Here is a 16,147-nt window from a genome sequence, read left to right on the forward strand (position 1 = left end):
TTTTGAAGAAAAGTGATGGTGTGTAATTTGACACAATCTTGGTCAGCTGTAGTGTACAATCATGTCTAAGTTTGCCATGAAAATATAATAAATCATGTGAGAAAGAACATATTTGTGCACTGTATAACTGAAGAACTATGTGTTACACGCACAGATTAAAAATGATAATAAGGAACGGCATTTAGACTCTGTCTAAATTGAGTGTTTCAACAAAATACTTGAACTGCTTATAGCGCAGTTATGACAGTAAATATATCATGTCCCAACCCTAACTTCAGCACGTCTACAGATGAGTGAAGAGGTTAAGTGAAGAAAGCAGGTGTTAAATTAAAGGGAATGAGGGCAGACATTTCAGACATACTGACTGTATGTAAATGTAAACACAGACAGGCCTGAGGTTTCTTAATGGATCTCTGAGTAACAAAGGCAGGAACTGTGAAATGGCTGCTATTCAAGCTGCCCCTCTTCTCCAGAATGCCTTCAGGTGACTGTTTTCAGACATATAAATACAAAGCATAGACAATTAAGTCCCATAATCGGAATGAGACATGCTTTCTTTCTTAAACAACAGTAGTGGAAAACCAAGATTCAACATGTGGCATGATCAAATTTAGGTTTTCAACTGACAATTTGAACTGAAATCACTTTGAAAGGTAGTTCCCTGATATTGATGTAAATTACCTGTATAAAACAATAAAAAATAATAAAATAATATAAAAAAAACGTATAACTTATATATAACTTATAAAAAATTATAGATGCAAACTCACAGATATTTCAGGTTTTCCAAGTCTTCAAAGGCTCCTCTTGGGATTCTTCTTATGTGGTTGTTGTTTAAAAGGCTTTCGGGGGAAAAACAGAAACAGTATAAGCTCATGGTATAATCTAAACTCATGGTTATACAGCTGAGTTATAAATCATGAAGTCTGTCAAACAACACTGAGGACAGCTAGCATTTATTACACTTGAGAAAAATGGATGCATCATAGTCATTTTACAAAATGTTTTTTTTTCTATTCAGGACTAGGACTAGCGTGAAACCTGCTTTGAACTTCATTGCACAGTAATACAATGCAATGTGAAATGTAATCATCATGTATTAATAGTTCATGAGTATTATATTTGGTCTCTACTGGCGTACTCCAAACTATTATAACTGAAAAGTCCCCTATATAAACCTCAGACAAATATGCTATTAGGTTAATAAGATATTAGCTATAGTTGACATGGAAACAGTATTAACATAGAAACAATATCAGCCTAATCACATCTCTCTTTAACCAGCAGTTTGTGTGCTCTGCTCTTTACCTCCAAAGTTGGACAGAAATCAGTTTATAAGCTTCACATGACAGAATGTAGCAGAGCAACTTGAGGACTGACAGAGGCATTACAAAGCAAGAAAAATAAATTTTGCACTGATTATGAGATGACTGGCAGAGGAGAGCGCAGTGTTAAAGTAAACACTATGAACAGGGTGCTCATAAAAATTTTGTCAGCGTATGAAAACACCAGGTAGGCTAATGGAACGATGGGATACTTACAGTGTATTGAGGTTCTTTAGTCGCCTGAAAGAGCCTGGCTGCAGGTCCTTAATTTTGTTGAACCTCAGGTCTCTGAAAATAAAAATATAAACATTTTATAATCACACTTGTGCATTAATACAAATACTTGATGGACAAGATGCTTTAAGACGTCAAAAAGGCCAATTTCCCAGATCCTGATGACGCTATTTTTGGACTTAAAATAATTTCCAGATTCACCTTTGGCACTCCAATTTAGTTTGGACTAGGCTTTATCCATGACTGGGAAACCAGGCCAAGACACACAAAAACAGTAAGTGCAATATATAATAAAAACGTGGTACAGAGAGGATTGGGCAGAGAGAGGGGAGAAAAAAAAAAAATAAAAAATAAGTAAGAAAGAGCCAAACTCAACATGTTTAACCCTTTTTCCCCCCAGTTTTCCCCATTTACATTAGACCATATTTTTATGTGTGTTTTTAGACCGTGGGAGGAAACCGGAGCACCCGGAGGAAACCCACGTAGACACAGGGAGAACACACCAAACTCCTCACAGACAGTCACCCGGAGGAAACCCACAGGGACACGGAGAACACACCACACTCATCACAGACAGTCACCCGGAGTGGGACTTGAACCCACAACCTCCAGGTCCCTGGAGCTGTGTGACAGCGACCGTTGCCCCACCGTTCCAAATAAAAAGAAGGCCCCAAAAAACAAAAACAAACAATAGCTTTTAATTTCAGTGACACTGAAACTTCTTGTATGAACCATTAAATAACTTGATAGTTGATTCAATGTTACTAACACAACTGCATTTAATCAGGACATGTCTATTAGTTCTACAACTTACATGTCTCTTTGTAATGATGTAACAGCTTGCATTTCAAATACTTTTTATTTTCTTGCATATAAAACTATGATTCGCACATAAGATAACAGATAACCACATATTCCCTGGTAGGTGCACATAGCACAGTGACTGTGACTAAACTGAATTATCTCATATCCATCTTCATTAGAAAAACCCTACAGCCTCCTGAGATTTATTTTCTCTAGTAAAGTGTAGTCACAATAAGAGAAATTCCACAGATTGCTTCAACAAGCATATAACCAAAACAATATGGAGTCAAAACAAAGATACCAATTTCTTGTGTAGCGAGAGGCGGTAGTGTCCAATGCCACTACCCTTGATTTCTAACCCCAAGACTTGTATAAGGTCTTCTATAGACAGAATGCTGACTCAATTACGACATGCTCCAGTGATCCATCAGAGCAAGGCAGGGTACTGTTTTGTTGAATATAAACTAACAGAAATTATTTAATGTGTTTGTTTACAGAAATATACTGCCATTATCAATCGTGAAACCAAACGTCTCATATAAATGTAATGGTAGACTAGTGAAAACTAGTCTACCATAGCCTTTCATATAAATATCCAGTACACACAGACCAATTTACAGCTAAAGGCTAAAGATAGCCCATTCACCCCCAAAATACCTAACATAGTGGTTTCTAGAGCTTATAACAAAACTAAATATAAAAAAGGAAAAAAACAAATAAGCAAACAAAAATGAACCAGGGACAACACCACAAAATGTGCAGCACTGCTCCAGCAACAACTCCAGCAGCACTGCTGTGACTGATCCACTCACATCAAAACACACCTGCAGTGCTGAGAATGATCCACAACCCCAATTCTACCTGCTGTTTGTTTGATTGTTGTATTCAAATCTGCTGTGTATTTAAATGATATTTGCTAAAGTCAATATCATACCACAATTTTTTTTGTCAACTCTGAGATCAGACTTCATTGACTTCGGAAATATTACATATTTTTTTGTTTTTAAATGCATCTTTTTAACAGTGGGTATTGGAAAGGTGAAAATTCAACACAAGACAAAACTACAGCATTTACTTCCAAACAGCAAAATTATTGTTCTACCTTGTTTATCTTGGTTCCATATAGAAATGGAACAAGAACCGATACTTCGGTTCCAAGTCAACACCAAAATTCTGAAAACAATACAGTTCTTTTTTTCCTGTGGTACAGGAAGTTCAAAAGGTTTCAAAGACACACAACCACACGAGGAAACCATAATTAGCTTGCACGCTAATAAGCCGATAAAGCTAATACAATAACACAGGAGAAGCAACAGATCCGTTGTGAATGTTTGAAAAAAAAGAAAAAATAAATAAATAAAATAAATAAATTTACGTATGAAAATACATTGTGATTGAGTCAGACAAGCGACTCACACACAAAGCATACCAGCGCAAAAACTAAAATATAATCCCTGTGTAGCTTAGACTCTCAGCACCCCAATGATATGTCACTCAAGTCTGTAGACCAATCAGGGGCCAAATTATGACAATGCACAACCAACGAGTATGGACAAACACAGACACATACTTCAGCAGATCGCATTCGGTTTCAGAGGCTAACGGACTCACGCAGCTAGAGAGACGACTCGAGCGATTTTATTTGGCAGCCACAAGCTCAACAAACAATAATCGAGACAATAAATACATGTTCAAAGCTTAGATTTCGTTCACTAGTTACCTTTCTTCCAGCGAGAACATTTAAACACAGGAAGGGTCTGAGGGAGGTTGCCTCGCTCTACAGCCAATCAAGGAGAAGCTCCCACCTTCCAACACGTCTGGCATTTAAAAGGGGTAGAGTACTGGGTTAGAATAACAGTAAACGGAAAAAAAAATCATCAACTAAACTAATCATCACCTTTTTTTCTGGTAAAAGACTTTTAAATAAAGCATTCATGTATTCGTTTTATTTGTACTGAGTTATACATTTCTGGTATTGTGAAATCCCAAGTTTCATAATTGGTGCAAGTTTTATTTGTAAATTAAATAATAGTAATAATAATAATAATAAATGCATTCCCTATCCAGCCCTAATGGGTAATATGACGATATCTACCACTATTGTGATACACTGTGCCACAGCACTTCAACAATACAGTACGATGTGGATATTATTCACAAAAGTATGCTAAGACCATAAGAAAAAGTGTATTTCTTACGGTCTTATTCTACAAGAGCTCTACTTGAAAACATCTCTATTAATCCAGACAAAGCTAAAGAAACAAGGCAATATATTTACACAAATGACTGTTAATTCCACATAGTCCCCTCCTATCTGAGGATGTCCTGCTCACAAACACCAAGCACATAAGGACCACAGAGCGCTGGGCATGCTTAGACAGAGGCTGGCTGGATTCCACAAGGTCTTCTAATTTGCTTCAGGCGATGCTTATAGCAAAGGCACAGAGCGGCTGCACTACAGCATGGAATCTGTTCAGCAACAGGACAAGTATCACTAACTGTTTAGACTTGCTTAAAAAGTTTCTCCATCTCTGCTCTTCGGTGCAAGATTAACTGTCAGACCCTAAACAAAATGCTGCATCTGATGCTGCATCACATCAGAGTGCAATTCGCAATTCAACTGATTAAAATATAAATTCAGCACATCACAGAGAACTCTGTCAGAGAGGCAATATTCAGACCCGAAGTTCTCAGAGCCTCTGATATCACCCTTTTTACATATGACATCACCCTTTTGGGTAAACTGTTAACTTTAACTTAATATTCAACAAGAGACTTAAAACAGCAGGCAAGTCCCATCATTACAGGTCAGGGGAGCATCACATTCATTTTGAAGGTGTAATTTTAGGATAAAAAAAATACTACCTAGTGTTCATTTAATATTGGGTTATACTGGCTCCTATTCTATTAAAATTTATTTTGTAAGTCCATGTAAACAACCAAAATGCCTCTCAACTCAAAATAGCCATCCACTGAAGCCTGTCTGAGCAACACCAAACAATACAGTCACCAGCAGTTTGCACAAAGTGTACAAACTTTGCAGAGCTGGATCTCCAGGTTCTGTATTAAAATGTCTATGTAGAAATGTGGTTCTCTCCAGTTTGTTAACGTTCAGAAGCTCCTCGTCTTTTAAGAGGAATGGTGTGTTTGAGGATAGAAACTACCGATGTTTGTACGTGGCTGTAAGTTTGTATTCAGTGTTTGAATTACCAGAGTAACTCGTTTGTAACCTGTTGTTTAGTTTTGTAGCAAATATCACTCTGTTTCCTCTTTAATGCAGTTTGCAGCCTCCTGAATTTAGAATGGGTTCCTACCTAAAAAATTTGAAGTAGCGAAAATAAGTCAATATTACCCTCGTATGGAGAATCCATAAGGATGTATCCTCATATCTTCTTTGGCTTTCCCTGCTGTGAGCAAAGAGAGAGGAAGCCTAGCGTACTGAAGTCCCTTCGTTTTTTCACTTATTTACTGACGCTGGGGTTTCATAAACACACTAGACCACTTTCCAGCACACAAACAGACTGGTGTGCTAGCAAATTGTGAGGAAACTTCAAACTTTGAATTTAATAGTGTTTTAAATAGTAGCATTTAATTTTGTATCCCCAAAGTCACCAAATTTCATGACCAATAATTCAATTCCGGCTCATTTTGTCCAGCACTGTTGGCTTGATGCCTAGTAAATGTCCTCACAGTTGGGTATCATTAAATTAGGAGTCTTGCATGGTATGTTCCTTTCATAGCTGGTATGCCAAATCTTCCCTGCTGTGGCAAACGAAAAGGAATATATAATGGATTTTTTTGAAATGTGCTATCAGATAATTATTCTGGAAGGGCACAGTCTTGGCAAGCTTCAGCCTCTGCATTTGTAACAAAAGACATACAGAGGTACTGATATTCAATGGGATGCTTCCAAATTTTGGGATAACAACAGTCAGACTCAGTGAAGTTGATGTTACCAGCCATTGCATTGTATAGGTAACATGAGGAGGGAAGTAGATTTTACCCGAAGAGTTGTTAAATGTAGCCTAAAGGCAATGTGGCATAGTGTGCAATCAGAGTTCCCTATTTCCAGAAACCCTGCAGTGTTGTCTACAGAGGCTTATCAGGAGAGGAAACCACTGGGAACATGGAGTCACTCGAAACAAATTCCAAAAACAGACCCAGCTTCTAATGCTCTGTATGAAGGCTTGAATTCAAGGCCAGAGATCCATTAACATGGAAATCACAAAAATATGAATTGTCCTCTTTATTGACTATGTTTAAATATTTAATATAGGCACATAAAATAGTGTATTACAAAATGAATCAGGTATTTTTCAAATATTAATACAAAAAACACTTTCTAACTAGCAAATACTATTTAACATATGTGCAGGAAGTAAGTATGGTATAAATACTAATGTCTTATGTTATCTACCCAACAGTAAACTGACCTTGCTGTAACTGTATTAAATCTGTTTTGGCAGTTCACTGGGCAACACAGTACATAAACACATTAATTAGTTTATGCTGTGACTTTACAGTTAAAACCTGGTAAGCCAGGATTGGCTGGGTAATTTAATTTCACAGGTTTTAAAAAATCAGCAAACAACAGTTAATAACCTAGAAGTGTGTTTAAACCCAGAGTCAAATCCTCTTACATTACGGCCACTAAGGGGCCAAGAATGTGATCTCTGAATTCTTGAGCCATTTGAAAATATGTCTGGTACAAATCAATAATTACATGCAACACCTGCAACGTTTGTCTGCTAAGAGACTGTAAATAATTAAGACAGAACAAAAGCCAAGAATGTAAATGATAAGATCCTTATGTAATTCTTTGCACAACCATTCACACCCTGCTTTTCTGCTCTAGCGAAGTGGGGAACTATACAAGCCACCTCTTTACACTACTGGCAGGAAGACAAACACACTCCAGTTCCAGTGGTTATGACTGGTGGCTATTTGCCACAGATTGTGCTCGTTCCTAGAAACACATTTCATGTTTATTTTCTTGGCTGATGTTGCTAAGACCTGCTTAATTTGGTGCTAGAGACATGATCACATATTCTTAGGAGTTATAGCAGGATCCGTACCAGTTCTACAGAAACTACGCACATGCAGTTGGTCTCAATGCAAACCGGGGTCTAGGGAGTCTGATTAAAAATCACTTTGTGATTAAGGTATAGATGTATGAGATAAATGGAAAGATATATGGAAGAATGAAAAGAAAGGTAGAGCTAATTCAGGCTTGATGTGAGAAAAAGTTGCAGAAAAACTTGATAATAACTAAGATTTCTTAAGGAACCGAAAGATGTGAAGCTAATAGCATTTATTTTCTATTAGAACACATTTTATTTATTGTACAAAATAATCTGTGAACCTGCAAGAGTCTTCCGTGTTTTTCTATGTGAGGTTAATAAGATTAAAACTGTGGTAAATCTGTGGAAATACATTTTCTTTGGATACAGTTGTTCTTTATGGTGCCATACATGTACATTCATGACATGAATTGATGTTTGGTCCAAAAGCTTCTCTTAAAACAGTTGTAAAATAGTCTCAAAGTATCTGGCAGTGTGTTCACTTGCTGCAGAGTATTTTTAGATGTATTCAATTTTCTCAAGGTTTCTTCACAATGCACCATTGTAAAATTCACTCCTTTAAAAGCTGCATTAAATTGAACCCTTACAGGTTTCATAGCCGTTAAATAAAGATAAATATCACAAAGCGTCAGTTGGCATTGAGGAGTTGTAAGAGAACAGTTATGAAAGGGCTTTAATCTGAAGCTGCATGATTTCCTGACTTCACAGTCAAGCTGTAGGACCCAAAATGACCTTAGTTAAAGCTTAACTGTAACCAAAACATGTCTAAGTGCTATACATACAGTACATTAAAAAGCATAAACAGTAACCTGTAGCTTCCTGCTGATACAGAATGATAAAACAGAGCGAATGAAAGCCCAGTTCAAGCTTCATAATCACTGAGGTTAACTGAATGAATCCACAAGGTTAACTGAGTTTTAGGAAAAGGCGCATTAGAGTGGAACACAGGGAGGGACCCCCTGTGAGATTAGATTTAGAGGGGCAGTCATTCATTGTTTCATGGCCATGCTCTGTTTATGCTGCCTGGGATCTGCTCTGTTGGCAGAGTGCTTAAGATTTAAAATGGGGCTTAGATTCATTAACCAGGTGCCAGAGCTCAGGATGGTGAAAATCAAAAGCACATAATACTAATAAGGGCATGCATGATCACAAAGCAAGCCAGAGAAGCTGAGTCAAAGCTAAACATAGCAAACTTAAATCAACTTTAAAAACATTCTCCATTTCTGCACGTGCATTTTTTCCACAAAAAAAAACCCATAATGGAAACTAAGGAATCTACACAATTTGGTCAAAAGTGTATTGCAGTGGTAACAGACTCTACTTTTCTGGGAAAATTTTACACTAGATACTGGATTGTTTCTCTGAGAATTTCATGCAGTTGAACAGCAAGAACATACAGCGCTAAAGACTCAGACTTCTCCGCTGATTTATCGGCTTCATCTTGGGTCAGTAAAACACGCAGCCAGACTAATGAAGCACATTATAACAGGGCACCACTTCTGAAGTTCAAACAAGGAATAGAATTGATCAAACTCTCAGCAGATGGATTTTGAACCAAATCCTGAATGATTTTAACAGCTCCTACGTTGGAGCTGCATGTTTCTAGAGGTCAGGGTGCATTTCAAACCTTCATAGAAATGACGGGGAACGACACTGGCTGCATGGGAATGTGACCGTGACGAGATCACGCTGGAAACAGGATGCGGCAGTTCTAGATCCCGCAGAAGTGCCGTCTACCAAGGAATCTCACAGGGGAAATTCCACTGCTCCAGCATCCAGCGTGATAAAGCGTATTCAAACTGATAACACTTGTTAGTTCGCTGTAAGTCTTCTGCCTGATGTTTCTAAATGATTATGACATGAGGGTCTAGCGTGGAAGGCAGGTTACAAGCCATCTTAGGTCAAACATAATCTGATCATTTTCCCGAGCTGCAAGCAGTCTTCCAACGCTGCGCTGTTAAAAAGCACATTTCAAAACGATGTAATTACAGATTCAAACGTTTTCTTCTGCAGTTCTGGCACAGTGAGGACTGTGATGAACTCAGCATTACCCAATGACAGACAGCAACATAAGCAGAACCAGGGAACATTTGTTTGCCATGTGTAAAGCATTGACCGCAGTCAAAAGATAATTAGATTTTTCACACACACATGCAAAATAAAACTGTGTTGGCCACGGGATCTTCATGGGAGCTTAGATTGATGATGTCAAGCAAAACAAGAGTTAAACATGAACAAGGCTGCCTCCCACACACTTTGGCAAACCAGGAACCCCAGCTTAACATTCAGTGCAACTTTGCACCGTACCTCAGTGGAAGATTAAGGTGAGGGAGATGTGTTTTCTCCTACACAGATGTGCAGCATTAAGTCTCCTGAGTTACATGAGAACAGAAAAAACCAGACCCAATCATCCCGGATTTGGAAAACAAACGTAAATGCTGGATCCACATGCACGACTTCAGGGATTAATACACCAAAACCTCATGTAGTGAATCATTCAGACTGAATTCCGAGCTCCCTAAATGACGTCCAAACAACGTGCCTCTTGTGCATTGTGTTTGGTGGAGACCCTTACTCTGTATAGTATTTGACACTATGAACATCAGCCTTTACAAGGTCTCAGGCTGCATCTGGAATTATATTCAGCTCTGTTACAAGTTTGGAGCAGGCGAGTGAAATCTCTTCACAGCAAAGAGAGACTGACACAGGAAGAGAGGTGCTAGGAGGGGTCTTTTCAATAACTATCAGGCCCCCAATCTCCCTGTGCAAATTAGCAAAGCTTTAGGGATTTTTCTGGCTTTGCATTCCACAATACCACAGAGAACGAATGCCTGACAAAGCCTGACTGCAGCAAATTCCACACAATAGTGCTTCTCTTTCCTCACTCACACTCTCAGCCTGACTGGACTGGCTCTCTCAGAAAGATGGAGAGGGGAAAAAAAATTCTAGACTGAGCTGAATAAAAGGAGAGGGTTGGACAGACAGCACCTGACCCAAATCTGGGCTAATTAAAGTGCCTGACTTTTGAGAAGGGGTCACCAGTGCGGCTACAAATCAATGGGCTACAACAAGCAAGCTCTTTGTCAGCCATTCTGCCAGCGTGTGAAGGGCCTTGCCTGAGAGCTGCCAGCATTACTCAGCTTGGTCAACAGTCTCTTACTCATCGCACTGTGTCTAACACACAAACAGCTGTGCAATGTACTGTCCTTATGAGCAACAGGATTATCTCCTTTCATGGGGTTCTACAAACCAAATGGCACTGTTCGAGTTCTCATGAGGTCAGAATCTAGACTGATACTGATACCAAAAAACAGCAGTGTACTCTGCCAGTCAGTGAAATTTTAAACCTTATCTGAACAAAAAAAAAAAATTATATAAACTATAACAAGTTGTGACTAGCTTTTTAGAAGAGATATGATTATATTTTTTCAGTGCAAGTGCTTATTAATTTAGATATTTGGGGCCTACCAACCCGCAAACTGTGACAAAAGACCACACGGTCAGTTTTTTTCAGTGGGCTCTGAACTGTTCTGATTTTGCTTTATCATCTCATGTCAAGTTTGGAGAGTTCAGAATTGTCCCACCCCCTCATTTGAATATCTCCAATCACTGTGCTGGAGACATGTTTATGTGAGTGTGTTAATGTGTGGTAAATCCATGTAAAACAGGCGCAATGAGAGTGGACCAGGCTAAAAACGGCAATAACAACAGCTCCTGTGTACCTTGATTTATGCTGCTGCTTGCTTGAAGGCGGGTTGTCTGTAACTCCTTGTCATTTAAAGGAACAAGCACTGAAATCGGCTGTTCTGAACAGGGTACAATGTTATGTTTGATACTTGTGGTATTTTGACCAAAGCAGGTCTTTTTTCATTCATCTGTAACCACTTATCCAATTCAGGGTCGCTGTGGGTCCAGAGCCTACCTGGAATGTGGGAGGAAACCGGAGCACCCGGAGGAAACCCACGCAGACACAGGGAGAACACACCAACTCCTCACAGACAGTCACCCGGAGGAAACCCACGCGGACACGGGGAGAACACACCAACTCCTCACAGACAGTCACCCGGAGCGGGAATCGAACCCACAACCTGCAACTGACTGTGACTGCGACACTACCTGCTGCGCCTACGTGCCGCCAAGAACTTTTATTTATTTGTTTAAACGCTGAATATTAATGATTTTAATCAATTAACTGACGACCCTAGATATATTTTCCCAAGGTTCCAATTATTCAGCTACCAAAAGAAACTGAGGCAGTTCTACAAATGTTTTGTAGGTGCCCCAATGCCCTCGAGTCACACGGCACAGTCTGTTGAATACGTGAGAGAGGAAAGTGCAAAACACAACAAAACATGGCCTTCAGAACAGAGCTTTATGAGCGAACATACTTACACATTTTCAGCATGGCACCCACTCATACTGCTATGACCTCATCCATATGTTCATAATCACAGCCACATTTTACTGCAAGTTGCTGTGGAAAACCTCATACCCTGCCAGGGCTCCAACAACCACAAAGATCACATTAGTCTGTCTTAACAAAGCTCTGTGATGTGCCCAAGAACAATAAGCACGGGACGTCGAGGTTAGCTAAAGCAGAGACATTCCTGAGAAGACATAAAAGCCTGCATCATGCTGGCAGAACAGAACTTGTAATGTGAAAGCAATCATTTCTCCATCTAAAGACGTCCCAGGGCAAGAGAGCTATGGAGTGTCATTACAAAGAGGAGGTGGAATTTACAGTCAGAGCAGAGCCTCTGGAGACAGCAACTGAAAAATGGATAAGGTGGAACAGGGTAAAGTCCTCCATAATCTACTGACAGGATCTTAAGTCACATAAAGCAGGGGAATTCAATAAAACTCTTGATAAAACAACACTGAACTGAAAGTGAAGGAGTGCAGTCTGAGCCCAGCCTGATGGTAAAAGATCAGTCGGGATTTTTCTTAATTCTGCAATTACAGATGTATTATTACAAATGTATTCACTTAAGAATAAAAAGTTCAATTTTGCATCACTCTCATACAAAAATTCCAAATTTTTATTCAGTCCACAACAACATGTGCCTGTTCGCTGAATCATGGCTCCAGAGTCGTTCATCAAATCACACTCGGAGGGTACTGTTACATTCTTTCACCTAACACCCAGCTTTTCACTGGGTTAAAAAAGGCTGAAATATCGGTTTTTAATAAATAAATAACTGCACAGTTGAAATGATTGAATAAAATATTTTGGGTGGGTGTTTACGTTTGAAACAGCACGTCAGTATTAATCATTAATATCGGTTAATCACTTCTTAATGCTAAGCACTTCTTTTCCATATTAATCAGTTAAACTCAATTATAAGAGACCAATTAAAATAACAATCATTGGCTGCAGCTTTACGTCTACTTTGAAAATCACAACTCCATGTAGCCAATTAAAAAGGGGATCCCTGAGATATTTAAGCCATCATTAAGAACTCTATAAAGCCCCTCAAAAAGCTCAAAGTGACTGATGCAACAGCTCACCGAAGAGGAAAGTGATTAAAGAGACATTAAAGCTCATTACTGTGGAGAACCAACTATGAAGCATCTACTGGCTGAAGGGTTTTTTTTTTTTTTTTTTTTCACAGTTTACGAAATTCCTCTGTATTTGTTGTTCCTTCTTTCCTACAGGGAAGACCTCCGAGCCGTATGTCATCCTCTCATTGTTTTACTCTGTTGTTTTAAGCACTTTCGTGAAAGAGGGCCAGAAGATGAATGACATTCCTTTAAATCAAAGCTCGGCCCAGGGGAAGGGTTACACCAACTGGTGGGGCACAGTGTGTATGAGAAGAATTGGAAAGTGAAACGAGGAGAAGGGGGTGGGTGGTTTGGGGCAAACGGGTACATTCATGTTCCAACAGGACGGCATAGAGAACAGCAACAGGTGGCTGCATTAAGCCCTGCAAGAATGAGGCTCTTAGTTTGTGAACCCTGTAGGTCTCCAGCAGACACAAATCAGGAGTCCAGGCTCAGACAGTTCGGGCTAATTCTGATATCCATAAGAGCTGAACAGAAAAGAACAGAAAATGGCCATATGGTCAACATCCCATTGCAATTAAGCTTTCATTCAGCCAAAAGATCACATGCTTATATCAGACAAAAGAAAATGTAGACAAGCATAAAGAGCTATTGAATATAGAGCAAAGGTTTTATTGCACACACATGTTTAGACCCGGTACCTGGATATTTTTAGAAAATAAGGTTTTTGTATGTGTTTTGGTGTCTCTTCCACATGAAAACAGCGTTTTAGATCAGTGTTGTCGGTGTTCTCGTATGTACAGAGAAAACATCACACACCGTGCCTGTCTCTGACTGAAATTCAAATAGCCCCTCAGTCTGTATATAGTGAATTACGTAAAACTACATATACATGCAGAGAGCACTACATTTCAGATTCCCTCATACAGCATCAGTTATATTTATTTATATTAAAAAATATATTATGCACTATTAAGATCTAGACTCAATAATTTCATGACTTGCATTGTGCACTACATAGGGTGTATGAAGTGATTTGTGATTTAAACTCTGTTCCTCATGCTCTTGCTTTGAGATGTACTATGGCCCCCTAGGGCGGCACAGTGGCGCAGCAGGTAGTGTTGCAGTCACACAGCTCCAGGAGCCTGGAGGTTGTGGGTTCGATTACCACTCCGGGTGACTGTCTGTGAGGAGTTGGTGTGTTCTCCCCGTGTCCGAGTGGGTTTCCCCCCCCGAGTGGGTTTCGGTCTCCCACGGTCCGAAAAAACACATTGGTATTCAAAAGTGTCCGTAGGTGTGAGTGTTGCCCTGTGAAGGACTGGCGCCCCCTCCAGGGTGTATTTCCGCCTTGCGCCCAATGATTCCAGGTAGGCTCTGGACCCACCGCGACCCTGAACTGGATAAGCGCTTACAGATAATGAATGAATATGGCCCCCTACTGGACTGGCATATTATTCATCTTGATGGGGATATTTTCAAAGTAAAGAGAGGAAGACCTGATTTATTAAAAATATCCAGATCTGTGTGGATGGGGCCTTAAACTTATCTCAGGCCATATACCGTTACTTTTATGGTGGACTGGGGTAACAAAACTGGTTTGAGGAGTTTTTGCAGAGAAGGCCAGACTAATACTAACCAGCATATACTCTTGTTAAGGCTCACTTGTTCCTTTGTGCCTGGACCCTGTCTGAATGAAGGCCTCTGTTTGCACAGTTGTGTACTGGTCCTAGAAACTAATGCATGCAGCTATCACACGGGACTACTAAAACCAGCAGGGGAACATATTAATGGTTCAGGATGTTTTTAGGAGTGGATGATGATCATGTCCTCATTCTGCTTCTGTGTTTAGGTTCTGGCTTCGACTCACAAAAGAGATTTTTGTTTATATGTCTGTTTGCTTCAGAAAAGTTCATCCAGCCTCATCCCAGCACATCTAAACAGGGCCTGAATTCTGATACTCAGCCTTTGATGCAACACAAGGCCCAAAACTGTGTTGACCTCCATAAGACTGAATCGGTCACATAGCTGAAGTTAAACTGCTCCATTGATTCTTTCTCATTAGCTGGTAAACATCACGTACGGCAACAATGAGACTCTTTCATGCACGGTTAAAAGTCTTGCTGTTTGACCCACTATTTCCACATGCCTGCTAGACAGAAAAAACCAGAAGTACCGAGACGTAACTCAACAGACTGATCAACTATCACAGACAAATTCAGTGGAAAATCCACAGTGGGGAACAGTTAGAATAGGAACAGTTAAAAAGTTCAAACTGGCAGTCGAGCACACTTTGGATGAGGGATGATAATGAAATAAACTCTTAATTAAAGGCTAAGCACCAGCTCTATGAAAGTGTCAAACAAATAAATACAGTGGAATTTGAGTTCCTAACTTGTGTTTATTGATAGTCAGAAAACATGTCATTTATTACTAATTCAAGGAATAAGGTTTAAAAGACCGTTGGTCGCCCCCCGCAACGGTGTTCGGAAACTCTAATAGGTGTCTTGCCTGTGACGTAGATGGTGGACAACAACTCTAGAAGTTGCTCTTAATTTAATGCGAAATGACGAAAAGGTGTGTTGTTTTTCACTGCAATAATTCAATGTACAGTGGGACATCTGTGCACAAATGGCCCAAAGATCCCAAAATATCCAGAAAATGGACTAAATTTGTCAACTTTAAACGGGCACTTTGGAAAGGACCATCCGCTCACTCCGTTATCTGTAGCTCATTTCACTGGCGCTTTTCCAACAATATGGGCATGTAAGGACACCAACGAAAGGTGTTCAAGAGCCTCTGTAACATGGAGGTAAACAGGGTAAGGACACTCACTTCGCCTGTTTTAGTTGGTGTTAGTTAACGTTAGCTTGACTCGCTAAACTCGGTGTCTCAGATTATACTCGGCTACGTAGCTGCATTACGGAGGTTTATAGTGTCGGAGGAATTCGAGTTCGACTTGGATCACATTTACAAGAATAACGGTACCTCTACATTTGAGTTTAGCTTATTGCTAGGCTATTGTCATGAATAATGTTGGTTATTTAGCTATCGCTAGATACTGTCATAACAGTCAGTCATAACGGTGTTTTACCGCGGCGTTGTTCAGCTGTCGTCCACCAGTGACGTCACATGGTTCAAGAATTTCCGTAGTGTGCTCTGGTTTTTCTGTCAATTTAATAAAATTGTCTTTGTTTTAAAGCA

The 16,147-nt window shown here is 39.6% G+C and overlaps 1 protein-coding gene across 1 annotated transcript in view; it reads right to left on the reverse strand.

Annotated features, from left to right (window-relative positions):
* The window catches only part of LOC136699870 (peroxidasin), a 54,823-nt gene that overhangs the window by 36,373 nt on the left and 2,303 nt on the right, over positions 1-16,147 (reverse strand). Inside the window, exons 2-3 of the mRNA XM_066674917.1 lie at positions 1,542-1,613; positions 771-842 (exon numbers count right to left, since the gene is read on the reverse strand). Coding sequence (XP_066531014.1) covers positions 771-842; positions 1,542-1,613 — 144 coding nt within the window. The remainder of the gene's footprint in view (positions 1-770; positions 843-1,541; positions 1,614-16,147) is intronic.

The sequence above is a fragment of the Hoplias malabaricus genome, chromosome 1 (genome assembly GCF_029633855.1).
Source record: "Hoplias malabaricus isolate fHopMal1 chromosome 1, fHopMal1.hap1, whole genome shotgun sequence".
Lineage (NCBI taxonomy): Eukaryota > Metazoa > Chordata > Actinopteri > Characiformes > Erythrinidae > Hoplias > Hoplias malabaricus.